The 26,193-nt window shown below is 56.2% G+C and overlaps 1 protein-coding gene across 4 annotated transcripts in view; it reads right to left on the bottom strand.

Annotated features, from left to right (window-relative positions):
- Window positions 1-7,301: 7,301 nt before the first annotated feature.
- Window positions 7,302-26,193, bottom strand: part of LOC308347288 (casein kinase I) — a 33,530-nt gene continuing 14,638 nt past the window's right edge. For 2 of the 4 annotated variants that reach the window (XM_080810543.1, XM_080810544.1), the window contains exons 3-11: window positions 19,341-19,451; window positions 19,073-19,221; window positions 17,241-17,469; window positions 16,492-16,662; window positions 14,852-15,000; window positions 10,577-10,769; window positions 10,318-10,457; window positions 9,530-9,595; window positions 7,302-8,586 (exon numbers count right to left, since the gene is read on the bottom strand). In XM_080810543.1, coding sequence (XP_080666669.1) covers window positions 9,563-9,595; window positions 10,318-10,457; window positions 10,577-10,769; window positions 14,852-15,000; window positions 16,492-16,662; window positions 17,241-17,469; window positions 19,073-19,221; window positions 19,341-19,451 — 1,175 coding nt within the window. In that variant the 3' untranslated portion in view covers window positions 7,302-8,586; window positions 9,530-9,562. Of the gene's footprint in view, window positions 8,587-9,529; window positions 9,596-10,317; window positions 10,458-10,576; window positions 10,770-12,353; window positions 14,051-14,146; window positions 14,251-14,851; window positions 15,001-16,491; window positions 16,663-17,240; window positions 17,470-19,072; window positions 19,222-19,340; window positions 19,452-26,193 lie in introns of those variants that run through there. The other 2 variants (XM_080810546.1, XM_080810545.1) reach the window with 1 other exon arrangement.

Raw genomic sequence — 26,193 nt, 5'->3', positions numbered from 1 at the left:
GCAGGGTTATGCATCTTGGTTTGGTTACCTTCCCCCTCCCCCACCACCTCGCTTCTCTGTATTTCCCAAAATTTGTCAGCAAAAAGCACGTCATATTTTCAAAAGAAGAAAAAAGGTTATTTAAAGAAATTATTTATTGTTCCCTTCTATCTTCTTCTCACTGCATCATAAATTCATTTGAATGCATCTGTCTCCCCCATCAGACTGAGAACCTCTTAAAGGTAGAGACTAGGTTGGGTTATTCCTGCATCCAAAATCCACTCCTAGCACTTGGTAGGGGAGAGCGGAGGGAAGAGCCAAGACCTCAGCAGTGCAAGCTGGTGAGTGGCCCAGAGCCCAGAGCACTCCGGATCCATTTACCTGCAGCCTCTGTGTCTCCTACTTGTCCCCAAGGATGTCATGGGAGACGTGGCTTGGAACCCTGGAGAGACAGCATGGTGGGGCAGGCAGAGCACAGACCCAGCTCCATTACTTCCTAGCACTGTACCTTAGGCATGTGTCTTTGTCTCAGTTTCCCCATCAGTAAGTAGGTGGAAAGAACGAACAACACACCTGCAGGACGGGCCTGAGAAATATACACGAAAATGTCAGCACAGTACAGTGCACACGGCTGATGACTGCGCTCCGGTCTACGGAACGTGACCCCTGAAGACCCAGCTAACTTTTTACCTGAATGAGACCCTTTTGGTTGTAAACAGATTGAAGCCCAATTCAAGCTAAACAAAGAAAATGAATTTATGGGCTCAGGTAGAAGTGAACAGCAGAGCTGGATTTGAGGCCTCCCACACGGTCATTGGGACACTGTGGCTCTCTGGCGTGGGGGCGTGCGTGTTGCGTGTGTGTCCGCGCACGCGCGCCTGTGCTTGACCTCATTCTCAGGTGGTCTTTCTTCCTAGCGACAATGGCAGAGTAGCTCTTTCTCAAGAATTCTCAAAGTTTTGTTTCTGGACTGCCTCTGATTGGCCCATCTGGGTCATGTTCCCATCTCTGAGCCAATCATTGTGGCCAGGAAATGCAGTGCTCCAATTGGCCAGGCCTAGGTCAGGGCACTCCCCTGGAGCCAGGGGGTGGAGTCAGCCCCTTCCGAACCAAAAATACCGACAGGGAAGCGGGGTGAGCCTTTTAAGGAAAATGCAATGTCCGGAAGAACCAGGAGAGAGTGCCGGGAAGGAAAACCCCTCAGATGTTCAGCAGCTCAGAACGTGGAAGTGGCTGTCCCAAGGCCACCCAGAAAGGACAGGGGCTGAAGTGTGACTTCAACAGCAGACAGGAAGGGAACTAGGGCAGAACCATCAGGAGCGGGTGTCTGTCCCTTCCGAGACCTTTAGCCTGGGCCGTGGCCAAAGCACTGGGTTCAAACCTCTCAGCTCCACCACGGACAGGCTGTGAGACTTTGGGCAAATCACTTAGTTTCTTCGAGCTTCAGCTTCTTCCTCTGTAAAATGGGGGTAATAACGGTACCTTCCTTTCGGGGCTGATGTGAGGATGAAATGAGCTTAACGCATGGAAGGCTGTTAGCACAGGGCCAGGCACGTTGAGAGCCCTCGGTGTGGGTTATTTTCAAATACAACCATAAGAAGGCCCTTTCTGGGGGCGCCTGGGTGGCTCAGTGGTTTAAGCCTCTGCCTTCGGCTCAGGTCATGATCGAGCCCCGCATCGCCCCGCATCGGGCTCTCTGCTCAGCAGGGAGCCTGCTTCCCTTCCTCTCTCTCTGCCTGCCTCTCTGCCTACTTGTGATCTCTGTCAAATAAATAAAATCTTAAAAAAAAAAAAAAAAAAAAGAAGAAGAAGAAGAAGGCCCTTTCTGAGGTTCTTGTTTGGAGCTGAAAACATAAGTGGGCTCAAATGGGCTCATTTTGATTAAGCAAACCTGTTTCAAACACCATCAGCAATTCCGTTTCCAGCAGCCACCTTTCGACCGGCGTCACGGCGTTGGTGCCGCCATTCACATCTCGGGGAACATGCTCGTCACTCCACCCTCACCCCATTTCCATTCCGCCCCTCCTTTCGGGTCCCTGATAAGACATCAGTTCCCGTGGACCTGTCATTAAGTGGGGTGGGGGTGGGGGAGGAATATCTAAGTACTGGATGTGTCGTTTATGCAAATATATGTGCCTGTATATTTCCCCGGGGGGTATGCATGCATGAAAGTGTATGATTTAAAATGCATAGAAAATTTCTGGAAGTCAGAATACTGCTCCCTTAAATGGAGGACAAAAAAGGACTAGGTCTTAATCATCTTTTCATTCCCAGAAACCGACACACAGGGGCTGGCATTGGCGTGCTCGTAATCACTTGGAGCACGACTACTGTTTACTGAGCATTTACTACGTGCAGGCAAAGTACTAAGCTCTTTATTATCTCAGCAAGCAGCAGTGACTGTCATTTGGCAGATGAGATGTTTGTGACGGGAACCCAGGACCCATACCAGCCCCCACAGGGACTAGGAAAATCAGGCAGCAAAAGAAAATGCTTCTCACTTCACGCAGCCTCTCTTGTAATGGTGACCTTGGGCGGAGGGGGGGGGGCACGATAGCCATCAGCAGAACAAGGCCATTTCTTGGAGATGCCACCTGGGGGGTATGTGTATGAACCAGGGATGTGGCTAGGGATGATTTCCAGGTTGCTTTGAAAAAAGCCTGAGTTGGAGACTCAGGAGAGAAGCTTCTTTTTCCGTCTCTCAGTCACGCGCACATACACACACACACACACACCTGTCCCTCTAATGTAGGGGAGGCCAAGTCCCAGTTCTAATTTATCTAGCCCAAACGAACAAACAAGCAAGTGAAAACAGGCCAAAGAGAAGGATTTACTGCCAGTTTCCTTGGAGTTCCTAGGAACACGTTTCAGATTCCCTACAAAATCCCAGGTGGCAGTCAGCTAACCCGGAGTGCTGCTGTGGGGAAAGGGAGGTCCATCGCACAGGGTGGTGGTGTAGGGGGCAGGCAGGGAGCTAGGGAAGTGGGGTTCAGGATTTTCTCAGAGAGGCTTTAATGAAAGGGAGGAGAGGAGGAAGCAAGAGGCCTGGGTGGGCCAGGTCGGAGCTACAGTGAGTGGATAACCCCGGATGGGACAACTTCAAAGGGGCCACACCTTAAATCATAGGGGCTTTGAAGATGCTGGGATGAAAAGCCTCGGGTTGTGTAATTACCTGCAATGCTCCTCCCAGGGGCCTGCAGGGGTCCCCGGGCAGCCTCCCTGAGCCCCAGGGCTGGGCCCTGGGCACTGCTCACCCCTGCAGCTGTCTGGGCTGCCCCGCACCTGCCCCCCAACCCCCAGCCTCTTGGGGCGGGTGGATAGGACAGCCCAGCCTCGGGGAAGGCAAGCCCTGCTGGGCAGTTTCCTGGCCCTCAGCAGGCTGTGGAACGTGGCCGCACACAGTCAGGAGGTGGAAAGATGCTGTTGGTGAGAGGCTAGGGTAAAAGAGGTGGCAGGGAGGAGGAGGGGAGGGGACTGTCACCACGGCAACGTGGACCCAGCACACCAGATGCCTTCTCCCTCCACGGCCAACAGGACCCCAGAGAAGTGTGGCTTGAGCCGGAGTCATAGGTGGCCCCATCGCTGTGTGAGGCCGGAGCTTGGAACGCGTTTAGCCCTTGGACTGAGGGACGCGGTTCTGTGGGCGCCCAGTGTGGCAGGCTCCGGGAAGGAGGATGTGACGCAGGGCTTGGAGTTCTGAGCTCTAACTATGCCCTGAGCTGTTTCCCAGCCAGAGCATGGATGGGGGAGCGGCAGAGGGAGAGGGGATGATCAAGTAGAAGGCTTTTCCTTTCACTGAAGCTCTGCTGGGATGGCCCCCCATGGAGCAGGCTGCGGGGGTCCCCGGTCCGTTCCCCCTGGAAGGCCCTGGCTAGTGGGGGGGGGGCGCTGACTGCATGCATGTGGGAATGGGGCCGGGATGCCACTGGCCAGGAGCAAGCTGCTCAGGGACACAAGGGGTTTGTACTCTTTGCAGGGGGAGTGAGCTGGAAGCCCTGCCCCTCCTTTTGTCCCAGACCAGGTTCTCCTGGTGTCTCCTCCCCTCCCTGCTCCTCCCAACCAGCTGCGGCCAGTCACCAGTCACCGGGCCCCCTCCTCAAGGCTTCTTTAGCCTCCAAATACTTGCACACCTCTTGGACCCTCAAAACCACTTCCTCCCACCTGCCCACCCTAGTAGAGAGGGCCCAGGCCTTCCTCTTCCTGTCAGGCTTCTGGGCGCACTGCCTCCTCCTGCCCCTGCTCTCTTGTCTCCCAGAGTCAGAAGGTCACCTGCTGAGAGAATCTAGAAGAGTGGTGTCCTGTGTATGCATGGGCGGGGGGTGGGGGGGTGGGATGGGGAATACTGGATGGGAAGGGGCTTGAGGGAGCTTGCTGGAATATCTCCAGTCCCTACCTCTTCATTAGGTGGTGATGAGCAACCGAGCTGTACGCTTAATATATGCGCATTTTCCTAAATTATATTACAATTTTTTAAAAGATTGTGTTTCTTTATTTGTCACAGAGAGAGAAAGAGCACGCATAAGCAGGCAGAATGGCAGGCAGAAGCCGAGAGAGAAGCAGGCTCCCCGCTGAGCAAGGAGCCCCATGCGGGACTCGATCCCAAGATCCTGTGATCATGACCTGAGCCGAAGGCAGCGGCATAACCGACTGAGCCACCCAGGCATCCCTGCATTTTTTCAAAAAGAAGCTAAGGCGCAATGGTCAGCCAGAACCTCTTCTCTTGGCAGCCTCATCCCCGCCACTTGCCCTTTGGAGTCCGCTGGCCACGCCCCCTTCCTGATGCTCCGCCCCCAGCTCTGCCCCTCCCGCTCTGGCCGCCTTGCCTAGCTTTGGAATTCTGAATGCGCCTCCCTGCCCCCTGCTTTCTAGCCTTGTCGGTGGTCCTGGTGGAATTTTCTTAGAGTATCAAGCTAGTGCATACCTGTGGGCCTTTGCACATACTATTTTCTCAGCTAGGAATGACCTTCCCCCAGCTTGTCCCCTGGCAAAGTGCTACTCACATTTCAAGGCTCACCTCAGGTCAGATATTTAAGACACCTTCCTTCCTTGATGACACCAAACACATTCCCACCCTCTGCGTTGTTTCTAGTTCACACTGAACATCTTACACCGGATTCTGGACTGGGATGAACCATTTGCTAGTATGTCTCTTTCCCCAGACTAGGCTGTTAGCCCCTGGAAGCCAAGACCACTCCTTGTGTTTGAAATGTATAGTTACCGTTACTGACCATTTATCAAGTGCCTGGCTATAGCGAAGGTATTGGCCATGAAGCCAGGCAGGTTTCTCTGTGCCTCAATGTCTTCGTCTATAAAACGGGCATCATAATATACCGACCTCATAGGATCGCTCTGAGCGGAGGGTTGGGAGCTAGGTGTGGCATGGAAAGCCCTCAGTGACCTCAGCCCTTACATTGCCCTGTGGTCTTATTTAATCCCACCGCCCTCTGAAGCAGGTATTATCACCCCCATTTTACAGAGAAAACCAGGACCCAGACAACGCCCAAGGAGGTCACAGGGGAGCCAAGCTGGCGCTCTGGACTCCAGCCCTGGCCTCCCTGCCCTGCCCTCCACCTTGACCCAGCACCTGGCATCCCAGGCACCAGCACGAGCCATCACTATTTGTTGCATGAATGAAAATGATTCACCAAGTGGCATGTTTGCCCCCTCCAGTCTGGGCAAAATTTCTGGGCGATTATTTGGCATACTTAATAAAAATAGTTTGCATGGTTGACACATCTTGGTCACTTCTGGCCTCAGCTAAATGTCACTTCCTCAGAGACTGTCAGCCACCACCCACTCCCATATACATTAGTTCGCCAAATAAGAAACAGGAAGAATGAACCAGAAACCAGTGAAGATGGTAGGTGTGTGTGTGGGGAGGTGTGGGCAGGGGAGGGGCCAGGAACAGGAGTGATTCTCTGATAACTTTTGATATAGCTTGACTGTCATATATGTGATATCTCCAAAAAATAAAATGCAAACAAGGGGCTGGGGAGGAGGGGAGAGCACTAACTCATTATCAAAATCAATACAATAACCACACAGAGAAAAGAATAATTTCAAGGTACTTCTGGGCACTGGCCTCTGACAGTACCCCCTAAGTGAGGTACATTCTAAAGACAATAAAATCCCCCCAAATTGTAAAAACACAAATTTACTCCATAGGTATACATTTAGTAGTATTACTAAAATTGGAATTTTAATACAGCAAACACCACATTAGTGTTACTAGGTATTAAGGTCTTCCCTGCAAAAGATTATATATAAAAATTTTCAAAGATTCGCTCCCCTTGTATTTTTCCTAGAGGCCTGTCAACGGTAAGGCCACACTCACTGTTTGACGTCAGATATGTTGCCTAAAGGTGCTGAGGGGAGGGCAAGGAGAGCTGGGGGACTCTAACTCTCCCAGACAGGCTTTCCTGTGGTCGGCTCTGGTGCACTGCCCTGACTTCTGGTATTCCTTGATGGTTGTGAATAAGGACTTATGTGGAGGGCCACAGGAGACCCTCCCCCAGGCCTGAGTCAGGCCTTGGGGTCTCTGGGTCTTCAAATGCCAGCACGGAACAGACCTGCATTCTGGGGGTTTGAGCTATGCCCAGGACTTCCAATATGCCCCCTGGAGAACCTCTCAGAGACCTCGCCCTCTCTCCAGGTTGACGGATGAGTCAGGTGGCTTTGCTCGTCTTACAGGTTGAGGGTGGCAAACAGTGGCTCTTGGGTTAATGAGAAGTTGGAAAGTAAACTGTGTTGGATAAAGGTAAACTGATAAATTCTTCCTTACGCTGCCGAGACAAAGGCTGAGGGCCGCTCCTTTCTCAAGGCTGGGCAGAAGGAGGCACTGTGGGCGCGGAACCGGACACCAGGACCCTCACTCACAGGGCTCCCTGGTCAACAGCGGGGTTCGAATCCCGGTTCTGCTGTCAGAGAGCTGGCTGTGGGACCTCGGGCAAGTCATTTTACTTGTGCTTTGTTTCCCCCTCTGAAGGCAGGGAGATTAATAGGACCAAACTCAGAATTCTCGTGTGCATAAGATCGTGTTGTGAAGCGCGCTTTGAACCTTCCTATGTAGTGTGCTCCTGGGCCTGCGGGATCCCCTGGACCTTGGGAGGATGCAGACTCAGTCTCCACACCGGCCCTCCTGCAGCAGAATCTGCACTTGAATGAGGCCCCAGCTGGCAGAGCTGCAGTTTTTGAAACACTGGTGTAAAGTAACCCCAGGGAGGTACCAATCCCTGGCCTAGTCATCCCCAGTGGCCGCACCTGCTCCCAGGCCTGCTTGGGGAGAAACCCCCAGAGCAAAAAGGTGGACCAAGGGCTGTCCGTTTCACTTTATCCTTTTCTACTTTATTACTTCAAATTAACAACCACAATAAAGCTCAAAAAAGTCCAATATTTACACAGGAAAAAAGTACAAAATTCCCCCCAAAGTTCTTCAGTATTTTTTTTTCAGTTTTTTAAATTACAAAGTAATAAAAAGCTTTGCTCTTTAATTAAAAAAAAAAAAAGGAAAAGAAAAAAAGGGGAAAAAGAGGTAAATAAATTAGGAAATACACACACGGAGAAAACAAACAAAAATAAAGTAAAAACGGGTGTTAACTAGGAGGGGTGGATGAATCCGGTGCCCAGCCCTGACCCCAGGCTCCTCCTGGAGAGAGAGGCAGAACACAGGGAGGGAGGGTGGGGCACCAGGTAAGTGTGGCCTGCTCGGAGAATTAATTCATAACCCAGGAGCCGGATGCTTTCTGGAAGTAGTCACAGATCTGCCCTAAGACCACGGAAAGGGGATGGGGCTGCCACAGGCTGCTGACAGTCTCAGGGATCGGTAGTGGCAAGGACCCTCTGTGCCCTTCTTGGGGGCCACGGAAAGTCACCGCCTACCCCTGTGTCCTTGTTAGGAGGATGAGAACCAAAAGTCCGCCTGGCAGGTGAGGCAGGGCACCTGCTGTTCTGGGAGCTACACAGACAGACAGACAGACACACACACACACACAAGGAATCCCAGCCCCCACCACCTCGCCACCCATTCCTCAAAGTCTTCTTGGAGAGGCAAAGAGACCCAGACGTTCAGGGGACACTGGAAAAAGCCCAACCCAGAAATTCGGCCACAGTCATTTCGGGGCAGTAGGAGCTGTGCCTGTCTCCTGGGGTCCCGAGACTCAAGAGCACCCAGTGGGATCTACCCCGACCAACCACACCGTTCCCCCCGGCTCCTCAGGCCACCTCTTGATGGCACACGAGGACCAGTGGCATCTCCAACATGGAGACAGCCCCTCTCGGCCCATGTCTGCGCTGGTTTGGGCGCGGCCGTGGCGCCTGGCGTATGGAGCCCCATGTCTGGGGAGCATTTGGCAGCCTGAGGTTGTGGACAATGGGAAACGCGTAGGGACAAGAATCCTCTGTGTTGAAGGCATCCCATCTTCTTGCCAATGGCAAAAAAAAAAAAAAAAAAAAGGAAAAGAAAAGAAAAAAGAAAAAGAAAAAAAGAAAAATAAAAGAAAAATCCATCGTCGGTTTTATGCTGGGTTTTTTTTCTTTTTGTTCTTTTGAGTGGTTTTTTTCCCCATCTTTTTGTTGTTGTTGTTTTTAAAAGAAAATACAGTGAAGACACTGGAAGGGGGAGAGAAGACAGATCAGGTGCACGTCTGCCTCTGGCCACCATCCGCCAGACACCCTGCAGGCCCCATGCTCCTGTCCCGAGGCTCTGAGAGGCTTTGAGTGGGTCCCTCTCCAGGGACACAGTGGGGTGCTCCATTTTCATGGGAAGAACAAAATCTGTCTCCCTCTTCTGTCCTCTCGGTGAGCAGCTACACGCCCGCCCCACCCTGCCACGGAAGGACTGGTTCCCGGACCTGAGAGCTGGCGAAGGCAAGCCCTGTTTCACGTCCCAGCTCTAGCCGTCAATGAATTTCTGCAAAGCACCTCACGCTCAGGGTGTCCTGGTGTTAGGCCACACTGGTGAAGCCCCCTGCCACATACCTATTCCCCAGGGAGCTCAGATGTTTCCTCCTACAGCCCCCCCCCCAAAACCTCCCCTGCGCTTCCCCAAGCCAGGCCCCAGAGGAGACCTGCTTCCAGCAGCTCAGGCGTGCACTTGGCCGTGGGCATCCCACGGAGATTCACACTGGCCAGAAGGCTCGGGGAGGCCACCAAGGGCCTCGTTTTACATCAGATAAACCCCCAAGTACAGGACCCTGTTCTAAGTGCTTTATGGGAATGACATATTTAACAGCCCAGGGGCTGAGGCAGGACTAAAGGCCTAGCCCCCAGGGCTGTCTCGGCTAAGAACTAACTCTTCTGCGGACTACTGGAAGGGAGACAGGGACAGCCAACGGAGGGACAGAGAATGGAGGACTGGCCTGAGGGCAGAGGAAGGCTTTTTCCAGCTGAAATTAGCTGGTGTGGGCTGGGCTGAGCCAAGTAGCTCTGAGGTAAATTCTTTCAAGAGCTGTTGATTGTTGGGGGTGGGGGGTGGAGGCCCTGCCCCTCCCCGCTGAGGCCATGGGTGTTTCTAGACCTGGCTGGGCTCCGTCTGCTGCAGATACTGACTCACCTAAGCAAATACTGGTCCGATGGTGGCTCTTCCTCACTTTCCGAGATGGTCAAATGGCACGCTTGTCTTTGGGAGGAGAGACACAGAGGTGGGGAGGGGATAAGCTGCTGCTGACTGCGGTCTGGCAAGTCTCTTCCCACCGCGGAGCTCCCTGCCCGCCCCCACCACCCCTGGAACCAAGGGAAGGGGAGTGTGACCTCAACGATCCTAGGACATAGCTGCTTCGGAGATAAGAATATTGCCCAGTGAGACAAAGCAGCTGCTCTGGGCCACATGGACATCATGTTGGGGCCACCAGACTCCCAGCTCGTGGCCCGTCCTGGGGCTCACCCACCATAAGCAAAAGGACCAAGGCAGGTCTCCTGCACGCCTCTGCAGGAGTTCCCTGGGCAACTACAGACTCCCCCTTCCCAACGTTCTGAGTCCAAACACGGTCTCAACTGAGGCCACCAGCAGAATCTGCCCTTCCCTCCACGCTGTGCTGACAGGGACCTGAGGGGGACGTCCTGATGGCTGGGACCACGACGCCTCCTCCATGAGCTCCCTGTGGCCCACCGGGGCGGGGCCCGGCCATGAAGCCAGGATCCCAGCTCCACCACTTGCTCTGAGCCTGCTTCGACTCTGCTCCCTGGGGCCAAGCCAACCTCAGGAAATTAAATGAAGCCAAGTCCCTTGCTCAACAAAAGAGGCCGCTCCAAGGTCATCGGAGAGGCGAGAATGGAAGCAGGAGCCCGGACTTCCCCGGGCCCAGTGGCGAGGCAGAGGAGGCAGCAGCCAGGGCAGCTCACCTGTGAGGCTGAAATCCGGGAGACCTCTTGCCGCCCAGTGAGGTCGGAGGAGGAGACGTTGGCAGGCGCCCCCCTGTGTAGCCTCATGCTCACCTTCCTCTCTCTGTCGACTCGTGAGATCGCTCTGGGAGAAGTATTGCCTACAGGGAGAGAGGCAGGGGAGAGGCAGGGGGAGGCCCCCCATCAGTGTCCAGGCCCCCGTCGCCCCGGCCCCCCTTGGGCCCAGCCCACCGAGCAAGGGGCCCCCCACCCCGCTCACCAGCTTGCTGGATGCGGGATGCCGGGGTGGAAGCCACAGGCTCTGCGGCACTGCGGAGCCGGTTGGCAGCAGCCCCCGTGGGCGGGCCAGGGGGTAGGGCCCGGGTCGCCGAGCCACGGAGCTGTCCCATCCTCTCCTCGCGCTCGTGCTCTCGCCGCTCCCGGTCCACGTCCTCGGGGTTCCGGGCTGCGCCCTGCGGGGAAGAGAGGAGACCCAGTCAGGCCTGTGCGGTCCAGCCCTCCCACGGGGCAGAGTACGGGGAAGAGGCCGGGTGGGCCCCTGGGGAAGAGGCAGCTCCGAAACCCTCTGGTCCGACCTCCTCCCCACCAGGCAGGAGACCTGGAAACGACTCCCAATCACACAGTACAGAGAAACAAAGCCGCACGACCGCCCGGAGGAAGGAGGAAGCTGGGCCTGAGGAACGGGCCCGAGGTCACTCTGCCCCGGTCTCACGGGGCTGAGGCAGAGTTGGGAGGGCTAACGCCCCAGAGGACTAAGGGCACCTTGGCCCTCCCAGCCCAGGTCCCTGCTGTGTTCCGAAGCCCTCAGCCCCTCCAAGTTTCCAAATGAGGAGGGCAGGTGTTCAGAGACCCAGAGAAAGAGGAGCAAGGCTGGCTGAAAGCAGGGCCAGCGTCTGAACCAGGGAGCCAGCCGGGGGATCTCATCAAAGGCTGTTCTCACTCCATGCCCGGAGCCGGCAATGACTTCCGGCAGGTGCCGTTGGGGAGGCCCCGGGACTCACACGGATGCCGCTGGCCCTGGGACAAGACAGGAGCTCAGGGGAGCTCGACAAAGAATGGGCTAGGTGCCCCCATGGGAGGAAAAAAAGAGGCCCAACAGGCAGGATGGGGCAGAAGGGTTCCGGGAGCCCCCAGGGCCTGCCCTCCGGCCGCTGCCACCCCAGTGCAGGAGGAAAGGAGACAGCCTCAGAGAGAGGAGCACGGCATGAGAGCGGCGTCTGGCCGCATTACCTAGTTGGTCCTGGGGTCGTCCACAGGGAAGGGCAGGGGGCTGGCATGAGGGGGGCCGCATCTGTGGAGGAGAGAGCTGCAGGCTGAGTGGGGGGGCCTGTTCATGGGCCACGGGGCGCAGGCTCCTGCAAACCTGTGTCTCTCCCAGGCACCTGGCCGGGAAGGCCCTGCTCTCCTTGGGAAACGAGGGCTGGGGGCGGCCCTTGCCTTTAAGCAACTCCAAGAGATAGGGTTTGGGGAGCAGAATGATCCCGGAACCCTAGTGAGGCGTCGAGGCCCAAGGAACCCTCGTGACCTGTGTGGGCTCACATAGCTCAGGGCAGAGCCAGGGTTTAAATCCAGGCCTCTGCCCCCTGGTCCTACTCTACATCCCCAGAGAGCTTAGGAGGGACATACGTCCCCAGCCCTCCCACCCACAAGCCTGACAGGGCAGGCCTGGAACCCCTGAGGCTCTAGCTCCTGACTCCGGTCTCCACCCAGCCCCACCCCGGGCCCCAGGCTCCCACCATCGACAGGATGGCAGAGAGCACCTGAGCCCCAGAAACAGAGCAGGCCTGTGTAAGAGCTGCAGCCCCATTCAGGAAACCTGCGGGCCAGGTGGGGGACGAGCCCATCCCTGGCCTGGGCCAACTGAGGTTGGTGAAGCCAAGGGGTCCACTCAGAGGAGTACAGGCCAGGGGTGAGTGACTGCACAGAGGGCTACACCCTGACCCCAGCAGGCTCAGGTCAAGGCCAGCCCCGGAGCAGGAGGAGCTACTTTCCACGTTTCCGTCCAACCAGTGACGCCTCAAGAAATGCACACCGGGGAGGTTTCTTGGCTTTTATTTGCCCACAGGAAACACAAAAAGTCAACATCAAAGTCACACAATCATCCAGCCCTGCAGTGCAGACCCCTATCCTTGGCTACACTGAGTATCCTCTGGGCTTGCTGGTTGGACCTCGGAAAACGGTGCCTCCGTGTGCTGACCGCAACGTCCCAGGCTCCAGGGAGCCAGAGGTCCCGGGGCCCTGATGCTGAATGGGGTGGCTACTTCAGGGAGAGACGCTCGCAGTCAGGGGTGGGATCCTTCCCCCAGAAGTCCATAGCCCTGGGTGCCCAGCATGGTGTCCGGTCTGTAGGTAGGTGCTGGTAAGTGCACCGGGGGCCTGGCCCTGGGACGAAGGCATGGAAGGTCCCCGCTGCGCGTCTGCAGATGCTTCTGCCAACGGGCAGCTGGAGATGGTGGAGTTCACCGTGGGGTGATGGGCTCAAAGGCGCCCAGCGATCCAGTCCAGGCCCTCAAGTCAGAGACCGGTGCAGAATAAGGCTGTGGGCACCTCCGTTCGGCTCCTGACTCCAGAGCCTGCCTCGAAGGGGACCCTGGGGAGGGGTCGTGGCAGCAGTGGGCGGGGTGGGTGCTCCTGGCCGGGCTTGAGAGGAGATCTTGTCAGCTGGATGGTCCCATGAGAGGTTCTGTAAGGAGCCATCTAGAGCAGCACTGCCCCACAGAACTTTCTGTGATGATGGAAATGTTCACATCTGCCTTGTTGGATCTGATAGCCACTCACCAGCCACGTGCGGCTCCAGACAACTTGAAATGCAGCAAATTCGACTGAGGAGCTACGTTTTCAGTTTTGGTTAATTTTAATTAATTAAAAATTAGCCACACGTAGCCACCAGCTACCATATTGCATGGCTCAAGCCCCAAGACAATGTAAAACCCGTTCTTGGAGCTACACTGCGAGGAAGGGCCAAGCCCATCCCTGAAGCCGACCCAGGGATGACTTTCCACACAGATGGGGGCAGTGCCCATCATCCAGATGCCTTGAGCAATGAACGCCCTTTGGGCGAGAAGAGCCAGCCCCTGGCCCTCGGCCACACTCCCAGCTAGGAGGTCTGGGTCAGAAGGTGCCCCGCTGCCCATCGCCCACCCCCACCCCTCGAGTCCCTTGGCCTGTGGGGGGCTGTCCGCCCGATCTCTGTCAGACTCCTTAGGGTACAGTACCAAGTACCCGCCCAAGCCCCAGAGAGAAGAGGGCTGGGAGCCCAGGTGCTGAGCCCTGCATCCAACAGAAGGCGCCCTCAGGTCCTGGGCATCTGGCGTCCGCCACGAAAGGAGAAGCACACCACCATGAGGTGCAGTACAGGTGGGGGGCGTTTAATGAGTTCAGGTTCAATACAGAGGCCACCGTCGGGGTCTTGCTGAGGCCATTCTTGGTGCCCATTCCTACCAGGCCCTCCAGGGCAGTGAACATCATCCCTTCTTCAGGCTCGGTTCATGAGGCAGCTGATTGGTCCCCAAGAATCTCACGGCAGGGCCTTCACCACTCCCTTTCCACTGCACCCCACCATGCCAAGGGACACCTCCTCAAGCCTGGCCCCGATGGGCTCAGACACATCTGGTGACGTCAGAACTGGGGCCCCGGAGTCCAGACCACAGGCCAGTAGTTTTGGGGGGGCAGCTCCTCCACCTCCTCCACGGGCCTATCTGGAGGGCCCTGGGTGCCCAGGGGCGCCGGGCACCTGGAAGGGACAGAGAGCACAGCAGAGGCTCAGCCTCTTGTGCTCGCCCAGCCAAGCGGTAAATCTTGGAAAGGCCGGGCCTCTGAGGGTCCTTACCAGTATGAGGGTGAGTACGTGGGCCCGGCACAGGGACAGGGACAGGGACAGGGCAGCGCAATGGCTTCGTTGTCATGGGGCTGAGCCTGGCTCGAGGAAGCCCCCTTTTCCAGAAGAGATGTGAAACAAGACACACGATTTCACAGATTCCGGAGCTCTGGGCACTGCTGACAGGCTGACGCTTCTCCCCACCGCCCCCGACCCCCAAAACCCTTAAAAGAGGGAGACAGAGCAACCGCCTAGCAAGACCCAGGGTCCCATGACCAGGAAGAAAGAAACCACAATGAATGGGTCCAGGCTGGCCAGAGGGGCCATGGTGAAGGCAGCTGCCTGGGGCGTGCAGGACAGCAAGAGCAGGGTGGTATAGGCGACAATCAGGACAGCCGGGGGGCCCGCCAGCGCCATCCACGCCCTGCCAAGGGCACCTAGGAGGGACTCAAGGCCTGGCCAGGTCCTCTTGGGCCTGGCGGGAGGCGGTGCCCTGCCTGGGCCCCACTGCCCGCGGCAGCACACGCGCTCAGCACAGATGAGGCTAGAATGGGAGGACCGCGGGGACTCCGGGAGCCCAGCGAGGTCGCGTGCACTGTCCAGCTCAGAGACCCCACTTTTCGGGAGCCCCACCCGCCACAGGGTCACTTTGGCCTTAGGAGTCGGGGCCTTCCCCGTCCAGTCCCCCAAGCCCGCCTTGGCCTCCAGGTGACTCACGAATTTGAGCATGTTCCAGTCGAAGACGTAGTCGTAGGAGAAGCCCTGCCGGTGGAAGAGGTTGCGGAAGAGCTGGCGCAGGTACGAGTAGTCGGGCTTGTCGTCGAACCGCAGGGAGCGGCAGAAGTTGAGGTATGTGGAGAACTCAGCTGGCAGGGGGCACAGAAAAGGCCGCCGTGAGGCCCAGGCTCCCGGGGCCCCCGCCCCCGCAGCCCGCATCGTCCCACCCACCCGCTGTCCCTCCGAAGGCTCTCAGTCTCAGAGGGGACAAGAGGACGACAGAGCAGAACAACGGTCCTCCTTACGGCGCTAAAACCCTTGCGCGCCAGTGAGCAGAGCCTTGAAGACCTGATGTGGAGAGCAGGGAATTAGGAGCGCGTGGCCCCCTCGCAGCAAGGGCACCCCAGGGCCACAGGCCACGGCTCTACCTGCTCTTGACAATCACTCTGGGGAGCAGCATGCAGACGGCAGGTCAAGAGCTGTCGTAAAATCCAAAGGACAGTCAAGGGCCCAGGGGGAGCTCCCAACATGACTGAAGCCACAGGAGGCAAACCTCCACCTCCTCCTCCGGAAAGCAGGGCCGGGGCAGCCCCGGGGACGAACAGAGAACGCACACTGGCCTCTGGCCTGTCCCTGGCACAGGAGTTCCTCAAACCCTCATAAACCCTTAAATGCTAACAGCACTGGGAGCATCTTTTGTTCCAATGAGGCGACTCTGGGAGGCCTCCTAATGGCTCCTGGATGGGTGGGCGCTGGTCACCAGAAAGACTGAGCCTAAGACCATGCTTAGAAGCTTAGAATTTCCAGCGTCCATCCCCAAACACTTCTTTAGAAGGGAAAGGGCCTGGAAACAGAGTACTCACTTATGACTACACGAGGAAGCCTCCATAAACATCCCAACAGCATGGGGTTTGGACAGCTTCCAGGTTGGTGAACACACCCCCATACAGGAGGGTGACACGCCCCAACTCCACGGGGACAGAAGTCCCTGTGCTCAGGCCCCTGGCAGCCCTCACACTCTGTTATCTTTTCATCTGGCCATTCATCTACATTCTTTATCGTGGCCTTTCATAAGGTGCCACACAGAGGAAGTTTCCCTGAGTCCTGTGAGCTGCTCTAGCAAATTCACCCCTGCTGGGGGAGGGGAGAACGTGGGAACCTCAGACTCGCAGCCGGCCGGTCAGAGCACAGGTGGAAAGCTGGACTTGTGACCAACCTCTGGGGCTGCGGGGTGGGGGGGTGGGGGGGCTCTCGTGGGATGGAGCCCCGGAACTGTGGGATCTCCCACTGTCTCCAGGCAGACCGTGTCAAATGGAGTCAAGCTAGAGGGCACCCAACAGCGTCCCAGCGAATTGCTTGATGGGGGGAACCCCCACACGTGTGGTGACCCCACGTGTCAGAAGGGGCCTCTACACGGGTGGTGAAGGAGCCTCACAGGCCGAGGAAGAACGAGCTTTTCTTACTCGAAGCCCTCATGAGATGAGGTGGGAGAGGGGGGCCCGAGCAGTGGCAGCCAGCCTGTGACCAATGCTCTGACGCTGGGGCAGTGGGGGTTCAGTGTGGGCAGGGTGGCCCTGTCTTCCCCTCAGGGAGGCCTTGAAGGGTTCCCCGGCCAGCGCCGTCCCCACAGGGCTACTCACAGGGGTAGCCTTTACAGAGGACCTCGATGGGCGTCGACATCTTCTTCTCACTGATGCGCTCGTACTTCTGGCGCTTGGTGGCCGCTTTGAGGCCCTGCCAGGGCAGGGAGCCCAGGTTGAAGTACATGAGCACGTAGCCCAGACTCTCCAGATCGTCGCGACGGCTTTGCTCTGCACGGAATCGAGGACAGGGTGAGGGGCGGGGTCCGCTGGGGCTCCTGGCCAACAGGGACCAGGCCCCCCTCCTCCAGGACATGCTCCTCAACTGAGGGGCACCCACACCCCCTCACCCCACCGCCCGGCCCACCAGGTAGCTGTGACTCCGGCAGAGACACAGGTTACAGTCACCCTTCTACAGAAAAAGATGTGGGGCCAAGATTTTCCTACTCAATCAGGGCCTAGTTTCTCCAGCTCAGGCACCTCCTCATTCAGCAGCTAGAGAGCAGGCAGCCCGGGGCCTGCTTGCCAGCCCCCTCTGGGGACAGGGCACAAGTGCAGCCTCAGACAGGGCCAGGATCAAATCCGACTCCAGTACCTCAAGCACCCGTGAACCCGTGTCCCCCACACAATGGAAAGGGGACACCCGCCCGGGTTGCTATGGGGCTGAAGTCAGGCATCTTAAGGTGGTGGCCACGCCACAGCTGTCCTGAAGGGGAAAACCTGACTTTGTGGCAACAATGGGGGGAATATCTCCAGCTGCAGAGAGGCAGGGCCCCGGCCCCGCTAGTCCACAGGCCTCACGCACTCACCGATGCCCAGGTGGGTGTTGATGGAGGCGTAGCGGGCAGTGCCGGTCAAGTTCTTGTTTTCCCGGTAGGGGATGTGCTGGTGCGTGCGGGCGTCCCGGTACTTCTTGGCCAGGCCGAAGTCGATGATGTACACCAGGTTGCCCTTCTTCCCCAACCCCATGAGGAAGTTGTCAGGTTTGACGTCCCGGTGTATGAAGTTCTTGGAGTGGATGTACTCGATGCGGCTGATCTGGGGCAGGGGACAGCAAGGCATTCAGCGAGCGGTCTGGGGGGTGTGCTTCTACCAAGCAGGCGGGGCCAGGCCCTGCAGTGGGGCCTGAGGGCTGGGGCGGTAGGGACAGGAAACACACATCCGTGATCCCTGCCTGGGGTAGGGGAGAAAGATCTGTCTCTGCAGCTGTGTGAGATGATTTCAAGGGGGTAGGTCAGAGACGGGCTTCCTGGAGGAAGTGACACAGACAGGAATTGTGAAAGAGGAGTTCACCAAGGTTACTGTGAGACGGAGAGGGGAGAGAGCAAGGTAGGAAAGCTAATGGTAAGATCTAGAAACAAAGCCTGGGAAGGCATCTGGGCCCGCAAGGAAGCCTCTGCTGCCCAGCTCTACGCCCCCATCGGACTAGAGGAGCGGAAGTTAGAGAGGCATGTCGAAGGTTCTTCTGGCAACCAGATTGTGGGGGAAGGGAGGAGAGGGAGGAGCACCAGTGAAGCCTCAACTCAGCTGGGGTGACAGAGATGGAGGACAAAAGACAGGCTCTGTCCCCTAGCTTGCCAAGGACACCAAAGTCAAGCAGACACACAGACCCTTTCTTTCACCACTATGTCAGAAACTTAAATTAACATATAAGCACACGGTACGTCCTGTGGCAAGTCCGTTCCTTCTCTGGGTCGGTTTAGGCTTATGAGAACAAACAGCCTCATCTGGCTTGGCTGAGTATTACCTGTGTCCAATCCTGGGAGAATCTGACAACGTTCCCCCGCACACGCACATTTAGCCTGAAACTGCAGGGGTCTGCAGACTTTCGGCGGGCCGGCCGCAGACCCAGACCCTGCCTAACGGGAGCCCCGTCCGTGTATCATTCCGGGTTCCAAATCCTATGTTTTTCTCTTTTTAAAAAGGTTTCCTGCCCTGAGTTTATTAAGGGTGCTAGGATCTAAGAACTGCTTATCAGTAGGCATGCATCTGCTCTGGCCCAAGCACTGTGTGGTGTCCCCCTCAATCCCGCAACAGCCCAGCAAAGGGGAGACTCTCATCTGAGACGACGGACACTCACAGAGGCTTAGTGATCACCCAGAGTCAGCACACCGGGGTGCAAGCCAGGTCTGTGTGATCACTAGCTTTAGAATCATCCCAGGGACACCTGGGTGGCTCAGTGGGTTGAGCCTCTGCCTTCGGCTCACGTCATGATCTCAGGGTCCTGGGACTGAGCCCTCATCGGGCTCCCTGCTCAGCGGGGAGCCTGCTTCCCCCCTCTCTGCCTGCCTCTCTGCCCACTTGTGATCGCTATCAAATAAATAAAATCTTTAAAAAAAAAAATCATCCCAGGGCAGAGTCCTAGGTCCTACTCCAGGACCCCAACCCAGGAGGCCTAGAGATCTGCATTTCATGCCCCCTACCCGACCATTCTACAGTCAATGGTCAAGGTCCCCTGGTCCTGGTCCGGGCACCAAGCCTGTCCTATGTCCCTGTCACTGCCTCCTGCTGTGGCATCCTTCAGAGGGAGAAGGCAGGGCTGGTACCCTGTGCCCGGTGGGGAAACAAAGGTTGGAAGGGAAGCCACAAGCCCAGCAGTGCCCACAGTCCCTGGCTGGGGAGGGCTGATGGGAGGACTCACCATCTGGTCCGCCAGGAGCAGCACCGTCTTGAGGCTGAACTTGCGGGAGCAGAAGTTGAAGAGGTCCTCGAGGCTGGGCCCTAGCAGCTCCATGACCATCACATTGTAGTCCCCCTCCGCTCCACACCACTTGATGGATGGGATTCCCACTGAGGGCCAGAGATGCGGCTGTCAGGGTGGGACCGCCCCCTGCACGCATGCGCACATACACACACACACACCCCCAGAGCACCTCAGGCCCCGCCCCCAGTCCCTGCCCAGCCCTCACCTCCTCCCTGCATCATCTTGTAGAACTTGCTCTCGATGTGCAGCTGCGGGTGCTTCGTTTTCACACACTCGAGCTTGATGGCAACTTCTTCACCAGAGGCAATATTGGCACCTGCCAGGGGCGGAGGAGGGCACAGGGGACCTGGGTCACGCTTGGCCAGGCAGCTGGCCTCAGGTCAGGGCCAAGTCAGATGTCTGTGCCTGAGCAGCTCAGCACCCCTTGGGGGACGGCAGAAGAGCGGCAGAGAGCCCAGCATTGCATCCAAGGGAACCGGAGGGACTGTGGGCACAGAGCAGACCCCTGGGCCAGCTGGGGCGGGAGGGGAGGGTGGGGTGGGAAGAGCAGCATGTGGGAGGAGAAGGCTGGGAGGAACTGCGGACATGTCACAGAGCCACGGCTGGTGCAGCCAGAATGTCAGATGCGAAGGGAGGCGAGATGGGCTGCAGACAGCTCACAGATCACATGAAAGAAATTTTATCCTGGAGAGTGGGAGCCCCTGAGCTGGAGAGGAGTGAGGTCAGTGGGATGTCAGGGCTGAGGGGGAGAGAAGGGAGTGGGGCAAGGTTCTATCTCAAGAAGTCCCAAGAAAGACCCAAACCCAGACTGTACCTTGCCTCAGTTTCCCCAGCTCTAATACTGAGTGGGCTGAGTTAGAGGCCGGGGGCCAGACTGAGGGGCAGAGGCCAGGCGTCACTGCAGCAGGGGTGACTGAAACCATGGAGCCTTAGCACACACACACACACAGCAGAAGAGCCAGGGGAGGACACCCGCCCAGAAGACTGTAGGACAGGAGAAAGCCTGCGTCTCAAGTCAGGGGACAAGATGAGGCCCTGCCAGAAGCAGCCCCAGAACCACTGGCCGGCCATCTGAGAAAAGACACCAGAGTTCACCCCACACACACCAGGAGAAATCCCAAGTGAAGCCAAAGTTTGTGTGGAAAAAAGAAAAAGGTGGGGTATAAGTGAGCATAGCGGCTTTGCCATTTTGTTGTTGTTAAGTAAGCTCTGCACCCAACATGGGGCTCGAACTCACAACCCCGAGATCAACAGTCGCATGCCGCATGGACTGAGCCGCCAGGCACCCCTGCATAGTCACTCTGAAAACCAGGCTGGCATTTACCCAGGAGGGTTGAATACACACAAACCCTTTCCCAAGTAAGCCCACTCCCGAGTGTCTGTCCTTCAGAAACATGGGAGCTCCAGGAGGACAAGAATGTACACGACTCCCAGCCACCCGGAAGTCCGACATCAGAACGGCCAAGTTGCCATGCAGTCGGAGAGAAGTCCACAGGGCAGGGCAAAGGAATGGACACTGGCTCCGGGCAGCTGGTGGGCGGCTCCCAGCATTTTTTTTTTTTTTTTTAAGATTTGATTTATTTATTTGTCAAAGAGAGAGAAAGCGCACTCACAAGCAGGGAAATAGCAGGCAGAGGGAGAAGCAGGCTCTCCACTGAACAAGGAGCCTGCTGTGGGGCTCAGTCCCAGGACCCCAGGATCCTGACTCAAGCAGAGAGCAGATGCTTAACCAACTGAGCCACCCAGGCGTCTCGGCTCCCAGCATCTTAACGCACTGTCCGAGGGAGAGCGAGGAGCCGCACCATTCACGAGAACCCAAGGTGGAGACAAGCCAGTGCCCAGCGACGGGCGGTGTGGACAAACCGAATGCTTCTCTGCACGCAGTGGGACGTTATTCGGCCACAGGAAGGAATGAAGGACTGATACATGCTACAGCGTCGATGAACCCTGCAAACGTGCTACGTGAACAAGCCAGACACCAAAGCACAGATGTAGGATTCCATTATGGGAACTATCTAGAATAGGTAAATCAGCAGAGCCCAGAGTAGACTAGTGATCGCCAGGGGTGGGGAGGGGGAAAGAGGGTGTGCCTACCTAACGGGTATGGGGTTTTCTTTTGGGGTCTTGAAAATGTTTGTGGGAGGGCGCCTGGGTGGCTCAGCTGGTGAAGCGACTGCCTTTGGCTCAGGTCATGATCCTGGAGTCCCGGGATCGAGTCCCACATCGGGCTCCCTGCTCTGCAGGGAGTCTGCTTCTCCCTCTGACCCTCCCCCCGTCATGCTCTCTCTCATTCTCTCTCAGATGAATAAATAAAATCTTAAAAAAAAAGAAAAAGAAAATGTTTGCGGGAAGTAGATAGGAACGGTGGTTGCACAACACTGGGAATGTACCAAATGCCACTGAATTGTGTATTTTAAAAACGGTTAATTGTGTTATGCAAATTTTACCTCTGTTGAAGGAAAGGAAGAGACAGGAGAAGGCAGGCACAGTTGAAAAGACACAACGCTGAACGGGGTTAGGTCTAGGGATACAAACGTAACAAAACTCTTTAACACAAGGGAACAAGTTCAACCGGGAGAAGGTGGTTCCCTCTGAGGGGAAAGGAGAGGAGGGGACATCGTGGGGCGGCAGGGGCCTACATGGGGATAGGCACGTCCTCCTCTGAGGGGAAAGGGAAGAAGGGTGCCTGACAGCATGCATACTCGCTGTAGGTCTTCTTTTGTATCTACTCACACTTAATAAAAAGAAAACAATGAGACCTGAGAAGAGAAGGGAGAATTGCCTTACAACTTTGGGGTTGGCAAAGCTTTTTATCCCTGATTTAAAACCCAAAGGCCATTTAGAAAAACGAAAAAAAAAAAAAGGCTCCATCCCATCCAAAATGGGAATCCCTTCTCCGTGGCAAAAACACCAGCAACAGGGGCGCCTGGGTGGTTCAGTGGGTTAAGCCTCTGCCTTCGGCTCGGGTCATGATCCCGGGGTCCTGGGACCAAGTCCCGAATCGGGCTCTCCGCTCAGCAGGGAGCCTGCTTCCTCCTCTCTCTCTGCCTGCCTCTCTGCCCACTTGTGATCTCTGTCTGTTAAATAAATAAATAAAATCTTTAAAAAAAAACAAACAAGACAATGGCAACAAAGTCTTATGAAATATCCCTGTAACTTACCAGTGGCAAGGGGATGATGGCACTAACATGTTAACCAGTTCTTATGCCCCAGTAGGAAAAAGACCAAAGGCTCAAAGGAAACAGGGTAAAGGACCTAAGAGATGCTTCAAGAGAAAGAAATCATTAATATAAAAATGGTGAGATGTTCAACCTCCTTGTGAGAGTAACGCAAACGGTCCCCAAAGAGCTCCCCGACCAGTGCCTGGCGGAAGTCTTGCGGTGAGACGCCTGCGCTGTCCCACGCGGGGCTGGGGCAGTGGGGACCATGCCTCGAGGAGCCCATGTGTTAACTGAATAACCCGGCTCCCAGTTTGGGGGTGCACTCAACACCCTAGTGAGTACAGAAAGGGCCCGGATGAGGCAGTCCACTGTGGGCTGTTTGCAGCAGCAGAACTTGGACACGGCCCAGATGGCCGTCATTCTGGGGCCTGGTTAAATGAAGAATGGCCCATCAATAACACGGAATACAATGGAAAAAGAATGAGGAAGCTCTCTCTGTGCAGAAGTGGAAAGATCTCAAAGATGCAGGAAGTGAAAAAGCAAAGTACAGAACAGCATGTATTCTATGCTCTTTCCAGTTTAAAAAAATAAAAAGATGGGGGAAATAATACTGATCTGTGTTTGGTTGTATCTACACAAGAAAACACTGGAAAGAAGCATGAGAAACCAGTGAGGGTCGGGCAGGGCTACGCTGACCCCTAGCCCAGGAGAGGACATTTTAGTGGATTCTAGATTATGGGCTGCCACTTTTCCTGACACCTCTGTTGGGATATAATTCACGTACTACACGATTATTTCTTTAAAGTGTACAATTCAGGGGCGCCTGGGTGGCTCAGTGGGTTAAGCCGCTGCCTTCGGCTCAGGTCATGATCTCAGGGTCCTGGGATCGAGTCCCGCATCGGGCTCTCTGCTCAGCGGGGAGCCTGCTTCCCTCTCTCTCTCTCTGTCTGCCTCTCTGCCTACTTGTGATCTCTGTCAAATAAATAAAATCTTTAAAAAAAAATAAAAATAAAGTGTACAATTCAGTGGTTTTTAGTGCACTCGCAAGGCTGTGCGATTCACACCCCAATCAACTTCAGAACACTTTCACCATCTCCAAAGCCCAGGCCCCTTCAGTTTTCGCTCTGCATCTCCCCCAAACCCCAGCTCCAGGCCACCACTCATCTACTTTCTGTATCTGTGGGTTTGCCTGTTCTGCACGTTTCTTTTAAATGGAATCATACAATGTGTGATCTCTTGTGGCTGGCTTCTTTCACTCGGCATGTTTTTGCGTTTTGGTTTTCAGTTTTGTGTGTTTTCATTTGTGAACCCCATAAAATAAAGTTAATAAGAAAACAGATCACCAGATCCAGAGAGCAACTGGAGAAAAAGTACTTTGCACACTGTAAACCTCTTCTGGCACATCAGCACGCATCACCAGGGAGGGCCCCGCACGTTTTTGGAAGGCAGGGAGGGCGTGGCATGGGAGGCTGTTCTGAGGTGTCAACAGGCTCCCATGAGTGCCTGGCCCAGGGGCGCCTGGTGGCTCAGCCGGTTAAGCCGCTACCTTCGGCTCAGGTCATGATCCCAGGGTCCTGGGATCAAGTCCCACCTCAGGCTCCTTGCTCGGCAGGGAGCCTGCTTTTCTCTCTGCCTCTGCCTGCCACTCTGCCCACTTGTGTGCGAGTGCGCGCGCTCTCTCTCTCTGACAAATAAATAAATAAAATCTTAAAAAAAAAAAAAAAAAAAAGAGTGCCTGGCCCCTAGTAAGTGTTCAGCAGAAGTTGGGTTTGGTAAGTCGGGCCCCTGGGCTTCAGACATGAGACCAGTGTCCTAACCACGGACAGGCCAGTGGGAGGAAAGGCGGCACTGGCTCCGGGAGGTGTGAGCGGGACTGTGCCAGACAAAGGTCACAGCACAGGCAAAGGTCTGCTGGGAGTGGGATCCAGTGAGTTGAGTGGTTTGCTGCAGCTTGAGCTTGAGGCAGCTGTGGGAGACTGTGGAAGAGGTGATCAGAAGGGTCTCAAATGCCAAGTGAAGATCTTGGCCTTGAGCCTGAGACTTCATGGGCCAGGCACGGATGCCTTATTAGGGGGATTCACAGCCTCCGCCCTACGGATGGCTGGGGCCCAGCAATTCTTTGTCATGGGGCCTGTGCTGTGCGTTGTAGGATGGCTCGCAGAGTCCCTAACACCAGCTGCCGGCGGCACCCCCTCTTCCCTCAGTTCCAATGATCAGAAATGTCCCCAGACCTGGGGGACAAATCCACCCCCCACCCCCACCCCTGTTCAGACCCACTGGCATGTTAGAAAGGACTGGAGAGGACATGAGGGGCAAGGGAGACCCAGATGAGAGCTGATGGTGACCCAAGCCACGGCAGGGGCAGAGACCAAGACACTCTGAAAGTAGGGCCCCCAGGACTATGATTCAGCAGACGGATGCAGGGAAGAGAGGTGCTGAGGAGAACACCCTTTCCCGAGAAGGGGAGGGGCAGGTGGGAGGAGTCCTTTACCCCCCACCCCGCCCCAACTCCCCCGCCATCCTGCAAGGACTACTGTTTGTATCTCTAGCTGACACATATAGAAACTGAAACACTTAAGGCCAAGAGATCAAACACCACACTAACTTCCCCAGGACAGGGAGCTCGCTCTCAGGTGAAGCTTCTGGGTCCCTGGAGAGTGTTGGAAAACGGCCACAGTGGGGGGGCCCCCACAGGCTCCCACCTCGGCGGGCCCCTCAGCTGCTTCCGATCTGTCTGGAAACTACCAGCCTTCTCTCTGGTCTCCCTGAATTCTCACTGCTGAGGCTCAGAAAGGTTAAGTAACTGGCCCAAGGTCACAGGACTTGTTGCGGCAGAGCTGGGCTTTGAATGTGAGTCCCCAAAGTACCTGCTTTTTTCTCTCTCCCAACTGTCTAGCATCTCATTCATTCCACCGACAGACACACTGAGGCCCAGACCAGCCCTCTATGGGGGCAGCAAAGGAGAACTGTAAGTGGGAAATGCCGGAACAGGGGCAGGGACAGCAGACGTGACCCAGCAATTAGGGACAGTGGCCCCATGGGGGGATGGGCAAGTCTAGAAAACACACTTGGACACAGAGAAGGGCCTGGAGCTGGCAAGCCCTAGGATCGGGGGCCTGGGGAAGCCCTGGGTAGGTAGAGGGGGTGACCAAGTTCACACCAGGGCTCATTCAGATACCAACACAGACACACAGGACAGAACCCTGGGGAGACCAATGCTCCGCCGATTAGAACTGAAGAATAGAGACCACGAGTAAAGCACAGGGAGCTCTTGAGGGCGCACAGCCAGTGGTGATAGTGGGGACACAGTCTTGGCCACTTCTGGACCCTGTGCAGCTTCCCCAAGACCCTCATGAGAGGCCACAGGCCTTGCAGCCACATCCACCCAGTACTTGCCTGTGGCTGATCCTGGAAAGCAGGGCCTGGAGGCCGCGCCCAGCCCCACCTGCAGAGGCCATCTGGAGTCGGGCCCTGGCACTGGCACCAGTGACAAGAATGTGGCCAGGGCTTTGAACAAAGAGAGCCAGCGAGGCCAGCCGGGGAGGCCCTACAATCACCACTGTCCCCGCAGCAGTGTGACAGGAGCCCAGGAAGGAGGAGGCAGGACACAGCATCAGGCCAGGGTCCCCTGGGCCTGAGCAGAGGCTGGACAGGGGAACTGCTCTCCAGGCAGAACTAGCGCCCCACCCCCACTCAGGCCCAAGAGGACCCAAATCCTCTTGACAGTAGCAAATCCCCAAAAAAGACCGCGGGCTGGTGGAGGACACAAGAGAAGAGCGCCACAGCTGGGCCGAGCACACGCAGGTGTGCACACTGGGATCTCATTACCGCTCACCACCTTGCAGGCCTCCTGACCCCATTGCACCGATGGGGAAGCCAAGACCAGTGGAGGTCATC

This window comes from Martes martes (genome assembly GCF_963455335.1).
Source record: "Martes martes genome assembly, chromosome: 8".
NCBI lineage: Eukaryota > Metazoa > Chordata > Mammalia > Carnivora > Mustelidae > Martes > Martes martes.
The sequence above is the reverse complement of the archived record's forward strand: the minus strand, read 5'-3'. Positions and strand labels throughout refer to the sequence as shown.